This window comes from Brassica napus, chromosome C6, assembly GCF_020379485.1.
Source record: "Brassica napus cultivar Da-Ae chromosome C6, Da-Ae, whole genome shotgun sequence".
NCBI classification, from domain to species: domain Eukaryota; kingdom Viridiplantae; phylum Streptophyta; class Magnoliopsida; order Brassicales; family Brassicaceae; genus Brassica; species Brassica napus.
Window position 1 is genome coordinate 10128481 of NC_063449.1, and position 18677 is coordinate 10147157.

Below are 18677 nucleotides of genomic sequence, written 5' to 3' on the forward strand. Positions count from 1 at the left end.
TCTCTTCATCGTAAGAATGAGTTTACATCCTACGAATGTGTTTTTCATGTTAAAAACACATTACAATTTAAAAGATTGTGAAATTGTATAAGAATTAGTTTTATCATTTGAAACGTGTGTCTTGTTATTCTTTAAAATGTATTAGTTTTATAGAGTTGTGTCTTTTCATTATAAAAATGTACTAATTTTAAAGAGGTTGTCATATTGTAATGTACCATCCAAAAATAACTATATCAAATCTGAAAAGTTGTAACTATTCGTATAGAAATCTGAAAAAAAAAAATATTCCCATAAGTATTTCATTGTAAGAAAGTTGTCAAATGATGAAATGATGTGTGTTTCTGTAATTACATGTGTCTTTTAAACATGAAACGATTGGAAAAAGTTATGAAAAATGTGTATAAATGTATTTTTTTCATCCTAAGAATTTGACTTTACATCCTAAGAATGTATATTTTCATGCTAAAAATGCAATGAAATTTAAAAGTTTGTGAACATATTTAAGAAAAAGTCATCTCAACTTAATGTGTTTTTTATTCTTTAATTTTAAGAGTTTGTCATATTGAAAATGTACTATCTAAAAATAACAACATCAAATTTGAAAAGTTGGTTCTATTCATATAGATCACTGGAAATCTATAAATAATAAACTTTCATAAGTATCTTATTGTGTTTCTTTCACAATTTATTAAAATTATTAATAATATAAAGCCCAAAACAACAAATATTGTTCATTTTGATAAATGAAATTAGTTTTTAAGAAGTTATCAAATTATGAAATGATGTGTGCTTTTCTAACTATATGTATCTTTCTAACATGCATTATTGGAAAAGACTGTGAAATTGTGTATATATGTGTATTTTCATGTATCCATACAATAGTTTTCTTTTGTTGATACTTAAATCTTCTCACTTTTTTGCTTGATTCTGTGAAACGATAAAGTTTTCGCCACTCTTCAAACTCTCGCCGTGTTGAAGAGGTTTCCACATGCTAGACTGGCAAAGTTGGGAAGGAGGATTGCATCATTCCAATAAAGAGCCTTAAGGAAGATAGATGTTTCTGCCCAATTTAGTGATGATGAGTGTATGATTGTGGTTTCAAGGTTACTCAGCTGCCTTCTGTATGTACCGCTTATAATAGCGGGTTTCCAGATGTAGAGAACTTTTGTTATGAGAGAACAATTAGTTTTAAAGGAGTGAAGTAGAGAGAATAATATACCACGTAGTTTTGGAAGATGTATGTGAGTCAAAATTCTGTCATTTATTTTTGGAAGAGGTTGTCATATTGTAATGTACCATCCAAAAATAACTATATCAAATCTGAAATGTTGTAACTATTCGTATAGAAATCTGAAAAACAAATAATATATTCCCATAAGTATTTCATTGTAAGAAAGTTTTCAAATGATGAAGTGATGTGTGTTAATATAATTTAATGTGTCTTTTAAACATGAAACGATTGGAAAAAGTTATGAAAAATGTGTATAAATGTGTTTTTTATCCTAAGAATTTGACTTTACATCCTAAGAATGTGTATTTTCATGCTAAAAATGCAATGAAAACTAAAAGTTTGTGAACATATTAAGAAAAAGTCTTCTCATCATAAAATGTGCTTTTTTATTCATTAAAACCTATTAGTTTAAAGAGTTTGTTGTATTGAAAATGTACTATCTAAAAATAACAACATCAAATTTGAAAAGTTGGTTCTATTCATATAGATCACTGGAAATCTATAAATAATATACTTTCATAAGTATCTTATTGTATTTATTTCGCAATTTATTTAAACTATTAATAATACGAAGCCCAAAACAACAATATTGTTCATTTTGATAAATGAAGTTAGTTTTTAAGAAGTTATCAAATTATGAAATGATGTGTGCTTTTAAAAAAATATCCTACAGATCGTGTGGGAAATTACTCCTACACCAGGATTCAGATAGATGTTCAGAGAAGCTTCAGACAATATTCCCTTATCGTCTTTGTAGAAACACTTGAGGCCAATGCGCTCAAAATAACTCTCATCATTATTTTCCTCTTCTACATGACCTAGATGACCTTCAAGAACCTCATAAAAACTCGTTGGCATCAATTCATTGCACGGTGGCAAGTGAAGTGCATGATCTATGTCCTCAGAAGTCTTCCATTGATGTAAGAAATACTGAGGAATGGATTCTTCCTTGTAGTTGAAATTGAAATACAGTACTTTTTTACCTAATAAAAGAGAAAAACACAAACAGTCAGTTTAATAAATTACAAATATAGAACAAACAAGTGCGGTAAAAAATACCTTCTTCTGTGAATGGTTTTGACAAAAAAATATATCCTCATATTCTTGGTAACGAAATTACCAAGCATTTCCTTGAAAGCTTTCTCATCACCAAAGCCATATAGAAAATCAAGAGAGATTGCTTTTATCACGGGGAACTTCAGCATATTCACTGGAATAAAAAAAAAGCAAAATCATAAGAAAATTAAAAATTGTTTCAACCAAAAAGGAAGGTTTGGTGAGAAACCTGCAAGAGTAAGAGAGAACTGAGATGGATCACAAAGCTGTTCACTATCGAAATCCAAGCACCCAAACTTCATTCTCGTTAGAGATTTGACCTCTTTAATATGCGTTGAGAGGGGTTCATAACCATCAATGGTTTTCAAAAGATTAAAGTACTGATAAACGTAAGAGACCATATCATATCTCTGCAAATTAAAACAACAAAAAGAGTTCAAAGAAAAAAAATAAAAGAAACCATAACATAAATGCATATTCAACTGTAAACAAGATACATACATGTTGCCAACCGATGTCTGTGATATCGATGGAAATCTGAAAGAGTTGACCTGCTAATGTAGAGGAATACGTTGAATCCGAAACATTAGAAAAATCTGAATCATATCCAACAAAAGCAACAAGGGATGTTATCCATCCCTTAGACTTGAAGAAACAGCTTAGCGACCCTTGTCTCTCTGCCGAAAACAAATAAACATTCAGGAATTATTAAATTGGTCAAGACCCAAAAAGACTAAAAAAAATATTCACGGAAACTAACCGTCAGATATAAGATGATGTATCAACTCCTCTGGCCTCTTCTCAATGTGTGACATAGAGACAAGCGGAAGGATCCATGAAAGTTCCATTTTTTGGGAACCTTCCAACGATTCAACAACGTATGCAACACCGGGATTCCACAGGTCGTGCTTCCATTTATACGCATCATATTTTGGAAACGTCAAATTGATCTCTGGTCTATCTCCAAGACCAGAAAATAGCTCCTGACCCATGCTTCAAGTTCATCGACTTGATATGTAAAGGAAAAATAAAGAGTTGAGGTTATAATTTAAACATATCTTAGAAGTGCAAAACTAAAAACCAAAAATCAAAGAGAAAGTTTCATATCTGCAGCAACAATGGCAAGTTTCATACATGAACCAACAAAGTGTTTTCCAAACTGATCCAAGGCAGCCAAACGAATACTTTGTAATGTACCATCCAAAGATAACTATATCAAATCTGAAAAGTAACTATTCGTATAGAAATCTGAGAAACAAATAATATATTCCCATAAGTATTTCATTGTAAGAAAGTTGTCAAATGATGAAATGATGTGTGTTTCTATAATTACATGCGTCTTTTAAACATGAAACGATTGGAAAAAGTTACGAAAAATGTGTGTAAATGTGTTTTTTCATCCTAAGAATTTGACTTTACATCCTAAGAATGTGTAGTTTCATGCTAAAAATGCAATGAAATTTAAAAGTTTTGTGAACATATTTAAGAAAAAGCGTTTTCATCTTAAAAATGTGTTTTTATTCTTTAAAACCTATTAGTTTTAAGAATGTCATATTGAAAATGTACTATCTAAAAATAACAACATCAAATTTGAAAAGTTGGTTCTATTCATATAGATCACTGGAAATCTATAAATAATATAGTTTCATAAGTATCTTATTGTAGTTCTTTCACAATTTATTAAAACTATTAATAATATGAAGCCCAAAACAACAAATATTGTTCATTTTAGTTTTTAAGAAGTTATCAAATTATGAAATGATGTGTGCTTCTCTAACTATATGTATCTTTTTAATATGCATTGATTGGAAAAGACTGTAAAATTGTGTATAGATATGTCTTTTCATGTATCGATACAATAGTTTTTTTTTGTTGATACTTAAATCTTCTCACTTTTTTTGCTTGATTATGTGAAACGATAAAGCTTTCGCTACTCTTCCAACTCTCGCAGTGTTGAAGAGGCTTCCACATGCTAGACTGACAAAGTTGGAAAGGAGGATTGCATCATTCCAATAAAGAGCCCTAAGGAAGATAGATGTTTCTGTCCAATTTAGTGATGATGTGTATGTTTGTGGTTTCAAGGTTACTCAGTTGTCTTCTGTATGTACCGCTTATAGTATCGGGTTTCCAGATGTGGAGGACTTTTGTTATGAGAGAACAATTAGTTTTAAAGGAGTGAAGTAGAGAGAATAGTATATCACGTAGTTTTGGAATATGTATGTGAGTCAAAATTCTGTCATTTAGTTTTGGAAGAGGTTGTCATATTGTAATGTAACATCCAAAAATAACTATATCAATTCTGAAAAGTTGTAACTATTCGTATAGAAATCTGAAATTAAATAATATATTCCCATAAGTATTTCATTGTAAGAAAGTTTTCAAATGATGAAGTGATGTGTGTTTCTATAATTACATGTGTCTTTTAAACATGAAACGATTGGAAAAAGTTATGAAAAATGTGTATTTTCATGCTGAAAATGCAACGAAATTTAAAAGTTTGTGAACATATTTAAGAAAAAGTCTTCTCATCTTAAAAATGTGTTTTTTTATTCTTTAAAACCTATTAGTTTTAAGAGTTTGTCATATTTAAAATATACTATATAAAAATAACAACATCAAATTTGAAAAGTTGGTTCTATTCATATAGATCACTGGAAATCTATAAATAATATACTTTCATAAGTATCTTATTGTAATTTTTACGCAATTTAATAAAACTATTAATAATACGAAGCCCAAAACAACAAATATTGTTCATTTTGATAAATGAAATTAGTTTTTTAAGAAGTTATCAAATTATGAAATGATGTGTGCTTCTCGAAAAATATCCTACAGATCGTGTGGAAAATTACTCCTACACCAGGATTCAGATAGATGTTCAGAGAAGCTTCAGACAATATTCCCTTATCGTCTTTGTAGAAACACTTGAGGCCAATGCGCTCAAAATAACTCTCATCATTATTTTCCTCTTCTACATGACCTAGATGACCTTCAAGAACCTCATAAAAACTCGTTGGCATCAATTCGTTGCACGGTGGCAAGTAAAGTGCAGGATCTATGTCCTCAGAAGTCTTCCATTGATGTAAGAAATACTGAGGAATGAATTCTTCCTTGTAGTTGAAATTTAAATAAGGTACTTTTTTACCTAATAAAAGAGAAAAACACAAACAGTCACACTACAGGAAATGTGGGTATTAATAGCTGGCGTTAAACGCTATTAGTTTGTTTTAATACGTTCCCTAAAACGCTCTGACATCGCCCGTTATCGTAGGTCCGACACTTTTAATAGCGGATCTTTCGAATGCTATAGTTTAATAAACAACAATAGCAAATGTTACGTGTTATTAATTTATTTTTAATTATCCAAAAATTTATTAAAAATAATTATCAAACCAAACAAAATTAAAAAATAAAATTAAAAACTACACCTAAACATAATTCATAATTAAATAATTCAAAATTAAATGAAAAATTAATTCATAATTAAATATTAAATTTTATTTATTAATTAAGATCAGTATACAAATAATTGGTTTACAATTAATAATCAGTTGATTTCCTAACATTGGTTTATACACAAACCCGGTTTATTGAACTAACCATGTCTAAAGCAAACCTAATAAACCAACCAATACTAAACCTAATCTACGCCACTCTGTCGTCGCCTTCCTCTTCCATCTTCTCGTCTTCCCTCTTACGTCTCTGTCTTCTCCCTCTTTCTCTTTTTCTTCTTCTTGCTCGGCTCATCTACACCAGCACAACTTCATATCCGGCTTTTTCCTGTAACAAGAACAAACAAATCAAAAATCAAATTAACTTCCAAATCTAAAACTTAAACTCCAAACTTTTACACTATCAGAAAATGATTACATTGAAACTCAGATCCTAAACAGCTCAGATTAATTTCGAATTGTCTTAAACTTAACAGTATCAATTGAAATAAGATCAATCATAGACAGAAACAAATTAATCAATCTTCTCAAACCCAAACAGAAACATATAAGACATATTCTACAAAAGCAAACACAGATCTGATTTTTCTGCAAGAATATGATAACTCTAAACTCAGAAAGTTTCAGACTTTTTACCCTTCCGTTGGAAGAAGCTTCGCAGCGGACGACGAACAGACGATGCTCAAGCCTCAGCGTGAGCCTCACGCTCTGGTTCAGTTTCAGTGATGAGAGAAAGAAGGAAACTTTCGAGAAGGAGACGACCATAATCATCATAGAGAAGAGGAGATCTTTACTTTCGAGAAGGAGTCGATATGCATATGCATCGCTTACTTTTCTCTCTCTCTCTCTCTCTCTCTCTCTCTCTCTCTCTCTCTCTCAAACACGAGATCTGCTCAAATCTCTGGAAAATAATTGAAAAATAATAAATGAACAATTAATCTCAGTCGTTGGATCATTATCATCCAAGAGTGCAAATGGTGATCCATGCGAAACCAATAGAAATAAAGGGTGAGGATAGATAGAAGATTGATTTTGGGCCTTTAATTTTGAATCAATCAATGGCTGAAACTAAAAACAATATAAAATTGTCGTTTTTGTATTTATAATTATTGTAAAATTATTGAAAGTTTAAAATTTATATTATAGTATATGGAAAATTTATGTATATATGGTATTAAATGTTTGAAAATAGTATTTAGGGTTAAGATGAATGGTGTTAAAATTTAGATTTACGGTTAAAATAAATGATTTAAAATGTTGAATAGTTCAATATCTAGAAGATTAATTAAAACTTTTATTTCATTAAGAAATTAAGTTATACATTTAAATTTATAAAAATAATGATATCAGATTAATAAAATTATTAGTTTTCACTTTGTAAAGCAATTTTAAATTAAGTAAAAGTAATGATGTGAGATTGATAAAATTAAGTAAGTTTAGGGTTTGGAAAATAGTGTTTTGGGTTTAGAATAAGAGTTATGTATATGGTTTGAGTTTTAGAATAGACTTGGAGATTAAGTATAAAATTTATATTATAAGTTTGAAAAGATTAGATTTATGACTTAGTATGTAGGGTTTAAGTTTGGGGTTTAGGGTATTAGATTTAGGGTGTAGATTTAAAATTTAGTGTTTGAGGTTTAAAATAGGAATTTGAGATTAAATTTTTAGAATTATTAAATTTTGAGTTTAAGTTTAAGATTGAAGTTTTAAAAATTTATGTTTACCAAAAAAAAAGAGTGATATATATATATATCACTCTTTTAGGGTTTGAAATTTATAATGAAATTTGAGGATAAAACTTTAACAGATTAGACTTTTGGTCTTTGGGGTTTGGAGTTTATATTCTAATAAAACACAAATAAATAATAAAATACCATATGTTTTTCATTAAAAATCCAAAACATACAAGGATTTGAGATAACTAGTATGACAATATTTCTAAGTACATTTTTGTATGGCTAACTCTACATTCAACATCTCAAGAGCTGCATATGCTAACATTCAATCTCAAACTCTAATCTCTGCTCCCATGTCATCTTCTCCAACCAAGCTTCTCATCTTCTTCAACATCAAAACTCAAATTAGTTCATACGGACCATCATCCTCAATAATGAGCTTCACCATTTAAATTTTCACGAGCTCCTATGCCTCGTGTTCATCTCCCTGTGAACAAAACCAAAGCATGTACACATTATTATAACTCTATATAAGGCAAAGCCATAAGTCAAAAGCAAGAACAAATATGGAAGTCCACCTGCAGTCTTTGAGCAGACACGAGACACAAACGCATTATCTATCTATAATAATTAAGATAAACACCAAACTTCAAACTCACCACAACACAAACATGGAGAAACATAGGAGTCTTAGTGATAGATACCTTTGATAGTTTACCTGAACTTGTCTCAGAGTAGCTTTCTTGATCAAAGCTTGATTCATAACCGTCTGAGACATTAGTAAAAACATGAAGAGAACCAATCATGCGAGAGAGAAAGAAGAAAGGAGAAGCCATATCGAACTCAACAATCTCCATCAAACTCTGTTTCACTTTGAGTAAACACACATGCTCCACTTCTCTTTATCTAGAGCAACTGCAAGAGGCTCCAAGTAACTGAAAACATTAGTAAACAAACAAAATAAACCCAAGAATGTAGATAGATTGGTGATCATAAGATGAGAAAACTCATGAAAATCCATTAAGTTTATTAAGAATCAAGTCAAAGCTTACAACTTTAACTTACTAATCCCATGTTCCTGATGAATCAATGTTATTGCATCGTTCAGAACAGAGAAACGAAACAACTAACCTGGAACTGAGATTGAAATGACACAAACAAACACAGAATCAGCAGATTACAGAACTTAACCATCGAAGCCTCTTCTCCTCCTCCACCATCTCTGTTTGTAGCTCAAATCTGACTCGAGTAGCGTTGTTGATGAAGCTTTCATCATGGCTGAGAGAGATAGACAGAGAGAGGATTGAACTGAGACAGTTTGAATCGGGAGAGGCTGATTCGAGCCAATCTTTGTGCGTTGATCTGATGATTTTGTGATTTTAGGTTAATCACAATCGTGAGAGAGATGTTTGAATGGATAGATGAAGAAGATTGATTTTAGGCCACAAGATCAAAAACAATCAATGGCCACAAATTGTAATTCTAATTTTGATTGACTAACAAATAAAGAGAAAGTGAGAGGATTAACTAAAATAGACTTGTGACCTTTGGATTAAAACCAATCAATGGTCCAAAATTAATCAATCAAAAACAATTTTTTTTATTATAGTTGTTTTAGGAATTTAAAATTTTATGTTTAACTAATTTTATTTATATAAAAACTAAATTATATTCTAATTACTGATCATATTTATTTTGTATTTAAAAATCAGAGTTTAAAATTTTGAGTTTATAGTATATGTGATATGATTTAGGGTATATGATTTGTGTTATGATATACATTTAGAGTTTAGGTTTATGGTATTAGATTTAAAATTTGAAACTAAAATGTTTTAAAATAAGAAAAAGATTAGAATTTTAAGATTTCTAGTAAGAGTTTAGGATATATAATTAATTTAGGATATGATATGATATGATATATATATAATATTCATAGACAAAAAGATTTCTAATTAGATCTTATGGTATATGATTATTTTAAAAAATAATAAAAAGATTAGAATTTAAATATTTTTAGTTATAGTTTAGGGTATATGATTAATTTTTAAAATTAGTTTTCAAGTTTGGAGTTTAGAATAAGGTTTGAGTAGAGAGTTTGAAAGTTAAAGGTTTGGGGTATTGATTTAAGATTTTAGGTTAATTTCAAAAAATATTAATTTTTGAGTTTATATTTAAGATTGAAGTTAAATTTGAGATTTGATATTAAAATATTAGCGTTTAAAATTTTTGTTAGAATTTAAGGGTTGTGTTTAAAATTTTGGTTTTAGTGTTTAGGATTTTTGGAGGCAAATAAAATGGAGTGAGAGGAAAAATGAAACAAGGGTGAGAGGGAAAATCAATTATTTTCCGCTTTAGTTTTGCATAGCGTTTGTATTTTCGCAAACGCTATCTAAAAGTAAGAGGTATGTCAACCATAGCATAATCGAAAAAAACGCTATCATATTCTGCTATTAATACTCACATTTCTTGTAGTGTCAGATTACTAAATTACAAATATAGAACAAACAAGTGCGGTAAAAAAAAATACCTTCTTCTGTGAATGGTTTTGACAAAAAAAATATCTTCATATTCTTGGTAACAAAATTACCAAGTATTTCCTTGAAAGCTTTCTCATCACCAAAGCCATATAGAAAATCAAGAAAGATTGCTTTTGTCACGGAGAACTTTAATATATTCACTGGAATAAAGAAAAAGCAAAATCATAAGAAAATTAAAAATTGATTCAACCAAAAAAGAAGGTTTGGTGAGAAACCTGCAAGAGCAAGAGAGAACTGAGATGAATCACAAAGCTGTTCACTATCGAAATCCAAGCACCCAAACTTCATTCTCGTTAGAGATTTGACCTTTTTAATATGCGTTTGAGAGGGGTGGGGTTCATAACCATCAATGGTTTTCAAAAGCTTGAAGTACTGATAAACGTAAGAGGCCATATCATATCTCTGCAAATTAAAACAACAAAAAGAGTTTAAAGCAAAAAAATAAAAGAAACCATAACATAAATGTTTCTGCCCATTTTAGTGATGATGAATGTATCATTGTGGTTTCAAGGTTACTCAGCTTCCTTCTGTATGTACCGCTTATAGTAGCGGGATTCCAGATGTGGAGGACTTTTGTTATGAGAAAACAATTAGTTTTAAATGAGTGAAGTAGAGAGAATAGTGTACCACATAGTTTTGGAAGATGTATGTGAGTCAAAATTCTGTCATTTAGTTTATTATAAATTCTGCTCTCTTTTTGCTTATTTTTCGCTTATTTTTCTCTTGTCAAAACTTTTTTTGTTTTTCATATAATCAAAGTTAAAATTGATTTTGAATCTTCGTTCATCATTGATTATTCACTAAAATATGTCAAATCGTATTTATCTGTTTTTATGCTTTTCATCATTGAATTTGACTTTATTTTGCAAAACATGAAAATCGTTTACAAAAACACTTCTTTTATTCTATAAAGAGAAAAGTTTAAGGAATTTTTTCACAAAGATAATTTTTTTTTGCTTTGTATGAATTGTCCATTACTTAATAATACTTATTCTAACTTTCAAGATTATTAATTGAGCTTATTGAATTATTATTGGTTTACCTCTATTAAAATTGATATTTAGAGAAAATTATTCATTTTATGATGCAAAATTGTTTTTTCTTAATGTGTATTAATATGTATGAATAATTGAGAAATATCATCTTCGTGGAAAAGAAAGAGTAGAATTTGTTATCTAAACCATATGAAATCCCGTTTGATCATAGTTATGGTCTTATTTGGATATGGTTTTATCTAGGTCTAGATTATCGATGTAAAACAAAAGTTTGTTTGGATTTGTAAAGCCAATTCGATTCATAGACATATACTTTGTTTTGACTTGCTCTTATTTGATTACTTGCCTTGGGATCAAATATGAATAAAATGAAACCATAGAAGCAAACTCTCTTGCTTTAGGGACAATTTATTTGTAAAAAGTTTCATTGAAATAAATTTGTTTGTTTATTATTATTTTATCCCATTCATCTTTAAGCGATGCCAATTTTTATTAAAATTTTGTTTTGAATATACGATGTATAATTATACAAAAATCATGCTAATTTTTAATATGGTTTTTACATTATTAACGAAAGAAATAAAACATTACATAAGAACTAATTTAAAAATAAACTTAAATTGATTTTTTTAAAAGTTTATTTTCTGAATATTTTTAAATGATATACGCAAGTGTTGTTATTGTTATCCCCAATTGGAAATATTAAATAAAATAATTACGGTGAAATATTCTCAAAATCTATCTACAGATTTCTTTTACCAAAAAAAGAAAAGAAAATATTTAACTAAGGCAAAAAATGCTACATTCGACGAAATTAAATAATTAATATTTGTTTTTCCCGGCGTTTTTCTTCGTTTATCTCCGTTGTAAATCGCTAAACAATTGTGATGAGGCCGATTTCGAAAAACTGCTTAATCTACAGACACAGCCTTTATCTCAGGCGTAACTCCACGCTTGCTCTCTCTAACTACAAACCCAATCCACCGACGACAACAACAAGCACATCTATCTTCCAATGCAATTCTCAAATCTCGAAGCTCGCGAGAAACGGCAACCTCCAAGAAGCCGAAGCCATCTTCAAAACAATGCCTCAGAGAAGCATAGTCTCGTGGAACGCGATGATCTCTGCCTACGCGGCGAATGGCAAAATGAGCAAAGCGCGCCAAGTGTTCGACGAAATGCCTGCGAGAGCCACGACTACTTACAACGCGATGATTACTGCTATGGTTAAGAACAAGTGCGATATGGTGAAAGCTCACGACTTGTTTCGCGAGATACCCGAGAAGAACGCTGTCTCTTACGCGGCGATGATCACTGGTTTTGTTAAGGCAGGGATGTTCGATGAGGCGGAGAGTTTGTACGGTGAGACGCCCCTTGAGTTTCGTGATCCCGTTGCTTCGAACGTTCTGTTGAGTGGGTACTTGAGGGGAGGGAAGTTAAAGGAGGCTGTTCGTGTGTTTGAAGGTATGGTGGTGAAGGAGGTGGTGTCGTGTAGCTCGATGGTTGATGGGTTTTGCAAAATGGGGAAGCTTGTTGAGGCTAGAAGACTCTTTGATGAGATGTCTGAGAGGAATGTGGTGACTTGGACTGCTATGATTGATGGGTATTTTAAAGGCGGGTTTTTTGAAGATGGGTTTGCTCTGTTTCTGAAGATGAGGCGAGAGGGAGATGTTAGTGTTAATGCCAACACTTTGGCTGTTATGTTTAAAGCTTGTAGAGACTTTGACAGATACATAGAGGGGAGTCAGATTCATGGGTTGGTTTCAAGGATGCCTCTGGAGTTTGATCTGTTTCTAGGGAACTCCATGATCTCAATGTACTCTAAGCTTGGTTTTACGGACGAGGCTAAAGAAGTGTTTGGTGTGATGAAAAGCAAAGACACTGTCTCTTGGAACTCGTTGATCACGGGTCTTGTCCAGCGGGGACAAGTCTCTGAAGCTTATGAGCTTTTCGAGAAGATGCCGAGTAAAGACATTGTATCTTGGACAGATATGATCAAAGTGTTTTCCGGAATAGGAGAGATCTCCAAATGTGTAGAGTTGTTTAGGATGATGCCTGAGAAGGACGACGTAACATGGACTGCTATGATATCTGCTTTCGTGAGCAATGGATGTTACTCGGAAGCGGTTAGCTGGTTTCGTGAGATGCTCCGAGGAAAGGCTTTTCCGAACTCCTACACTTTCAGTAGCGTCCTCAGCGCAGCAGCTAGTTTGGCGGCGTTGGTTGAAGGACTACAGATCCACGCTGAAGTAGTTAAAATGAACATGGGGCATGACTTGTCGGTTCAGAACTCGCTGGTGTCTATGTATTCAAAAACCGGAAACGCGGATGATGCTTACAAGATCTTCTTACGCATCGGTGACCCCAATATTGTTTCTTACAACGCGATGATCAGCGGGTTTTCTTACAATGGGTTCGGTAAGGAAGCGGTTAAACTGTTTTCGGTACTGGAAAGTACAGGAACAGAGCCGAACAGTGTTACCTTTCTTGCTCTGTTATCAGCTTGTGCTCACGTTGGATACGTAGACTTAGGATGGAGATACTTCAGCTCCATGAAATCTTCTTACGGCATTGAGCCAGGACCTGATCATTACGCGTGTATGGCTGACCTTCTTGGAAGAAGTGGAATGCTTGATGAAGCATATCGCTTGATCTCTTCAATGCCTTTTGAGCCTCACTCTGGTGTTTGGGGAAGCCTGCTTGGTGCTAGCAAGGCTTGTCTGCGTGTGGATCTTGCAGAGATTGCTGCTAAGAAACTAATCGAGCTTGAGCCTGATAGCGCAACACCTTACGTTGTGTTGTCCCAGCTGTATTCACTTGTTGGGAAAAACAGAGATGGTGATCGGATAAGGAGTATCAAGAAGTCAAAAAGAATAAAGAAGGATCCTGGTTCTAGCTGGATTATAATAAAGGGTGAAGTACACAACTTTCTTGCGGGAGATGAATCTCATTTGAGTCTGGAAGAGATAACGTTCACTCTGAAGATGATTGAAAAGGAAGTGGAGAGTGTATTCATCACAATGAAGCCTGTAAGCTGGTAGAGAGGAAGTATCCATACCTGAACCAAGCTCTGTTATTGAGGTATGAGTTGATTTAAATAGATAAACATAACATTAGTTATCAATCGTGTTATTTATTTACTTCTTAATATTATTATATTTTTTTGTGTGGATAATTATTTACTTAATTACTTATCCTAGTCCAAACAAAAAACAAACAAATAATATGACTATAAATACTAGATCATGGGAAGGTTATTTGATTGTTTATACGATTGTGACTTTTGTTATTGCAGAGAGAGAGATTATGGAAACTTATTTGATTGTTTTGATGGTCTGTTGTGGTGTCTTTTTTGCGTTGGCTTTATTGGTGCCATGTTGTTTGGAGGAGAAGAAGAAAACAGGCACTGATGGTTCTGTGCTAAAGCCCAACAACCAGAGAGGCAGGGCTGTAACAAGCAGCAATGGTGACTTCATGTTTTATCCAGCTGCGGCAGCGTCTCTTCCTACTATCTCTGGTTCTGGACCTTCTGGTCACCATCACAGCGCTCATCATCACGGTGGTGGTGGTGGTTGTGGCGGCGGAGGGCATCATGGTGGTGGAGGAGGATGTGGTGGCGGTGGAGGAGGTGGATGTGGTGGCGGTGGAGGAGGTGGATGTGGTGGCGGGGGATGAAGTTAGTTATGTATAACGATGAGTAGAGTTAGATGATGCTGCTATGATTTTGGTAGTTATCTTGAAGTTATTATTTCTTTTTGATTTGTGTGTGTTTCCGTGGTCTTGAATTTGTGTTTTTGTTTTCTTTTTCTTTTTAAATTTCTACTGGATTAAATCTCACATTTTCTGATTTGATTAATATTATCTAAAGAGTGTTAATCTACTTCAAGACAATGTGAGACTGTAATAATATAATATATAATTTATGATAATTAATATACTAAAGTATAAATGGTATGAATAAATTAATATAATTTCATAATTTATAAATTATGATATTCAATATATATACTATATCTATTTAGCATTATTATGATTTGTAATCGTTCAAGTCTAACTAATAAATTTACTTCCGATTAACCGTATTATGTGTCATGTTGAATCACCGTCCGAACACTTCCTTTGAACAATGAATCTGAATAACATTCTTTTTTTTGAATAACCAAAAGCTTATATTAAAATTAAAGGCCAAAAGGGCTAATTGGTTAGAACCGAAGAGATCTTCAACGGGGAACTGATAAACGAAAATAACTAAGACATAACGAAAGATAGATGTTGCTAAGAAAAGAAGAAACTCATAGAGTGAATAACATTATCTAAGTTGCAATAAATGTAACTACTTGATGTGATATAAGAAATGACTTGATATAAATAGTATAATTTTAGATGGTTTTAAAAAAATGCTAACGGTTTTGGATTAACGTATATATTGTCTAAATAGCCGTTTCGAACGTTTTCTAAAACACTGACTAAGCATTATTTTTAATCAACGTTCTACAATTGAAACTTATGTATTTCACTGAAAAATTACACATCAAATTTGTGATAATTTACATCATCGAAGATGAAACAAGTTTAAATTATTAAGAAATCCCTTGATAGTTGTATATGTAAATAATATTCCGAATTTGCAATATTTGAAGCACCTACTGAAACCATTGGTTGTGGATGGGGATGATACATTTGAGACTGTCCACACTTAACTATTGGACATTTGAAAGCAAGATATGATTTATCGTTTTATCTTTCTTTTTTTAACTGAATTTTTATCGTTTTTATCTTTGCAGAACATAAAGAACATCCTTTCATACAATCATACATACGGGTATTGAGCGCTCCAAGACTCAGTTCAAAACTTTCCATAGGAATATTTTGATCTTCAGTATAGCCTTAATTCTTAACTTTCTATATCCTTTCAAATACGGGATTCAGAGATGTAACGTTTCTGCTTTTGGAGATAAGCCATTTTGAGTCTTTGTATTTGCCTATTTGGTATCGCAAAATAAAATACAAGAAGTCTTTGGCTTTTAAGTTTTAACTTTCTCTTTAAACACATTTTTTTGAATATTTTAAAGGTTTGGCAAAATATTTATCAAAAGAAAACATGAAGTCAACTAGCATAAATAAATGTTTTAATTGGTATACACTTGATTAAAATGGTATTATATACGGTATTATTTATACAATATTGTCATATCTATCAATCTATATGTATTTTGTTCTCTTCACAATTACCTATACAACTATATGTATTTTTATTATTTATAGTTTAGTTATTTTCGAAAATAACACCATGTGGACATAAAATATGTGATTTATTTATACGACCAACTAAAAAAGTTATTAAAGTATGGTAAATGTAGATCAGATGTTTTTCTTCCAACAATATATATTATGCAAGTTTATGTCCGGATGATAACGCACTAATGCAAATAACACACTACTAAAACTATACGTCATGGTTTATAAGTCAAAATTTACACTGTTCATCTATCATCTAACCTGTTATGTTACCTAAGACCATAATTTTTACACGGTTCTTAGTTTTTCTTAGTTAAAAAAAAGCTAAGAACCGTCCGTTAAATAAGAGATATAACCCAAACATTTCTTTAGGGTCTCTTAATTATTTTTTAATAATTTTAAGTAGTAAATGTGAGTTAAGAAACTTAGTTAAAAGACCCGAATATTTATATCCGAATATTTATATGCTCCAATGCAAGTTTCTGTTGTTAAAAAAAAAATTATGAAACATTTTTTTATTAAACTTAAAATTTATTGTTATATCACCAAAAACTTAAACACTTTGCAACTCCATGAAAGCAAAGAAGAAGAAGATGATGATGATGTTTTGAGTACCTCCTCCCAGCCAATATTTTAGCCATATTGCCATTGTTGTTGGTTACAAAAACGTCACTTTCATCACACAAAAGGATGTTTTCCATCTCCTTCTGATTGCTGCAAGTTCTCTCCTTTCCTTATCACCACCACCATAATAGAATCCCGAGAAGGCAATCATATCAGGCTCAAACCAGACCGTAAAGCCATTATCGCTTTGCCTCAAGACATTCTCTAGATTTATACTTTCAACATGTGAACACATGTTTATGCATCTGATTCCACGATGCAACTTCCTTCTATTAATTAGGATAAACATTGAATTTGAAGACCAACTAGGTCAACCAATGAAGGGATGCTAAAGGGTTTAAGGTAGGGTTACCTTAGATGTAAAGCAATGAAGTGTTTGCTCCTCTGTATAGGATCAGTGAACTTGAGAGCATGGTAATTTACTCTACATCTTAGCTCCCTAGTCAACGTAGTGTCGTCTCGACAATTCCCACGGCTCAACCAACACCACTCATGGGAATGATGAAAAGAACATTTTTGAATGAAGCTCCTGTTAACAAACCTGCCATTTAGCTGTTCTCAAAGCTGCTTGTAGTTCATTGCAAAGCTGGTCCGATTCTATGGAGACTCAAGAACCTTCTCTCTTCTCTTTAATCCACATCCTATAGGCAGATTCCATTCTGGAAACACAAGGAATCATATACACATAAGTCCTCACTTAGATGATGCTAGAACCAACCAATCTCAAAAACGAAACCATCTTTCAACATCAAAAGCTATACGGAAACCAAACGAATCATCAATAAAAAAGACATCCTTTTGATAAGAAACAATCAAGGTTAATGAACAAACCTAGTGTATGAATTTGCAAAAACAGTGTCATCACCGATAGGAGCCAATCAATTTTAATAACAAACAAACGAAGATTTGATAAGTCTAACGAATCAAAGAGATAAGAACAAACTCCTTCGCCGCCACGTGTCTGTAGTATATAAACGCGAATCCACGGGACGAATACGCCGTGACTCTGTCGATATCGCCGAACCTTCCACACAGCTCCGTCAGATCTTACTCCGTCGTATCCATCGTGATGCATACATTGTGAGATGAATCAATAGAGTGGGGAAGAAATTGCGAGGATGAAAAGGCTATAGAGAGAGGACCAAACTTCAATGGAGAAGAAAGGATTCAAGAGACGTTTTTTGTGACCCTTTGATTAAGAAACTTCTCTTCTATTATGCTCTAATTTTTTTTTTTTACACTAAAAAACCCACCTGAGAAACAACTTCAATCATAACCGTTTCTTAACCAAAAAAATGTAAAAAAAAACAACAAATCCCCTATATATTAATTGAGAATCATTTGAAAAATTAGAACATTAATTTTGTATTAATTAAAAAAACCCCAAATCCTAGGTGGCACTCTAAATGCCTTCTAAATTTCATTTCAAAGAATTCTAGAGCATCTAATATAAAGTATAGTTTAATCTAATAGTGTCACATTATTCTATAATTATATAATACTAAAGAACATTATATTAACCTAAAATATATGAAGTGTGTATTATTTCCTTAAATAAAAGCTACGGAAATACCTAATATGATTTACATATATACGGGAATTAATGATTATGAATAATAAAGATTTGATAACAATTTTTGCATCCTTCTTCATTTTTGTTTAAATTTATATTATTAAAAAAACTTAAACAATCACATTAACCATATAATAAAAAAAATTAGATTTTTTTCTTATATGTTATATTTTGAATTTTTTTAAAATGACTTTAAATTACAAAAATGAGGAAACCTTTATATGTTATATTTTTTTAAACGACTTTAAAATACAAAAATGAGGACACCATATATGTTATATTTTTCTTATATGTT

At 31.7% G+C, this 18677-nt stretch overlaps 2 protein-coding genes and 3 long non-coding RNA genes across 6 annotated transcripts; 2 read left to right on the forward strand and 3 right to left on the reverse strand.

The window, feature by feature from the left end:
- Positions 1–5763: 5763 nt before the first annotated feature.
- LOC125588754 lies at positions 5764–6952 on the reverse strand. Its single transcript, XR_007324888.1, has 2 exons — positions 6376–6952; positions 5764–6067 (listed from the first exon to the last, which is right to left on the reverse strand). It is a non-coding gene; the product is annotated as an uncharacterized LOC125588754 (long non-coding RNA).
- Positions 6953–7602: 650 nt separating this feature from the next.
- On the reverse strand, positions 7603–10942 carry LOC125588755. Its single transcript, XR_007324889.1, has 2 exons — positions 8120–10942; positions 7603–7902 (listed from the first exon to the last, which is right to left on the reverse strand). It is a non-coding gene; the product is annotated as an uncharacterized LOC125588755 (long non-coding RNA).
- Positions 10943–11825: 883 nt separating this feature from the next.
- On the forward strand, positions 11826–14910 carry LOC106403754 (pentatricopeptide repeat-containing protein At1g53600, mitochondrial; the record flags this gene model as incomplete). Its single annotated transcript, XM_013844548.3, has 2 exons — positions 11826–14028; positions 14243–14910. A coding segment is annotated over one exon (2163 nt), but the record flags the coding sequence as incomplete, so codon positions are not given.
- LOC106403756 (cold shock protein 2-like) lies at positions 14278–14622 on the forward strand. Its single transcript, XM_013844549.2, has one exon. The coding sequence runs from the start codon at positions 14278–14280 to the stop codon at positions 14620–14622; it is 345 nt and encodes a 114-aa protein (XP_013700003.2).
- Positions 14911–16685: 1775 nt separating the features above from the next.
- On the reverse strand, positions 16686–18204 carry LOC106404594. Of its 2 annotated transcripts, XR_001281030.3 has the most exons (3): positions 17753–18048; positions 17162–17468; positions 16686–17054 (listed from the first exon to the last, which is right to left on the reverse strand). It is a non-coding gene; the product is annotated as an uncharacterized LOC106404594 (long non-coding RNA). The 2 variants fall into 2 exon arrangements; XR_001281029.3 differs by having other exon boundaries at positions 16686–17468; positions 17753–18204.
- Between the last annotated feature and the right edge of the window lie 473 nt (positions 18205–18677).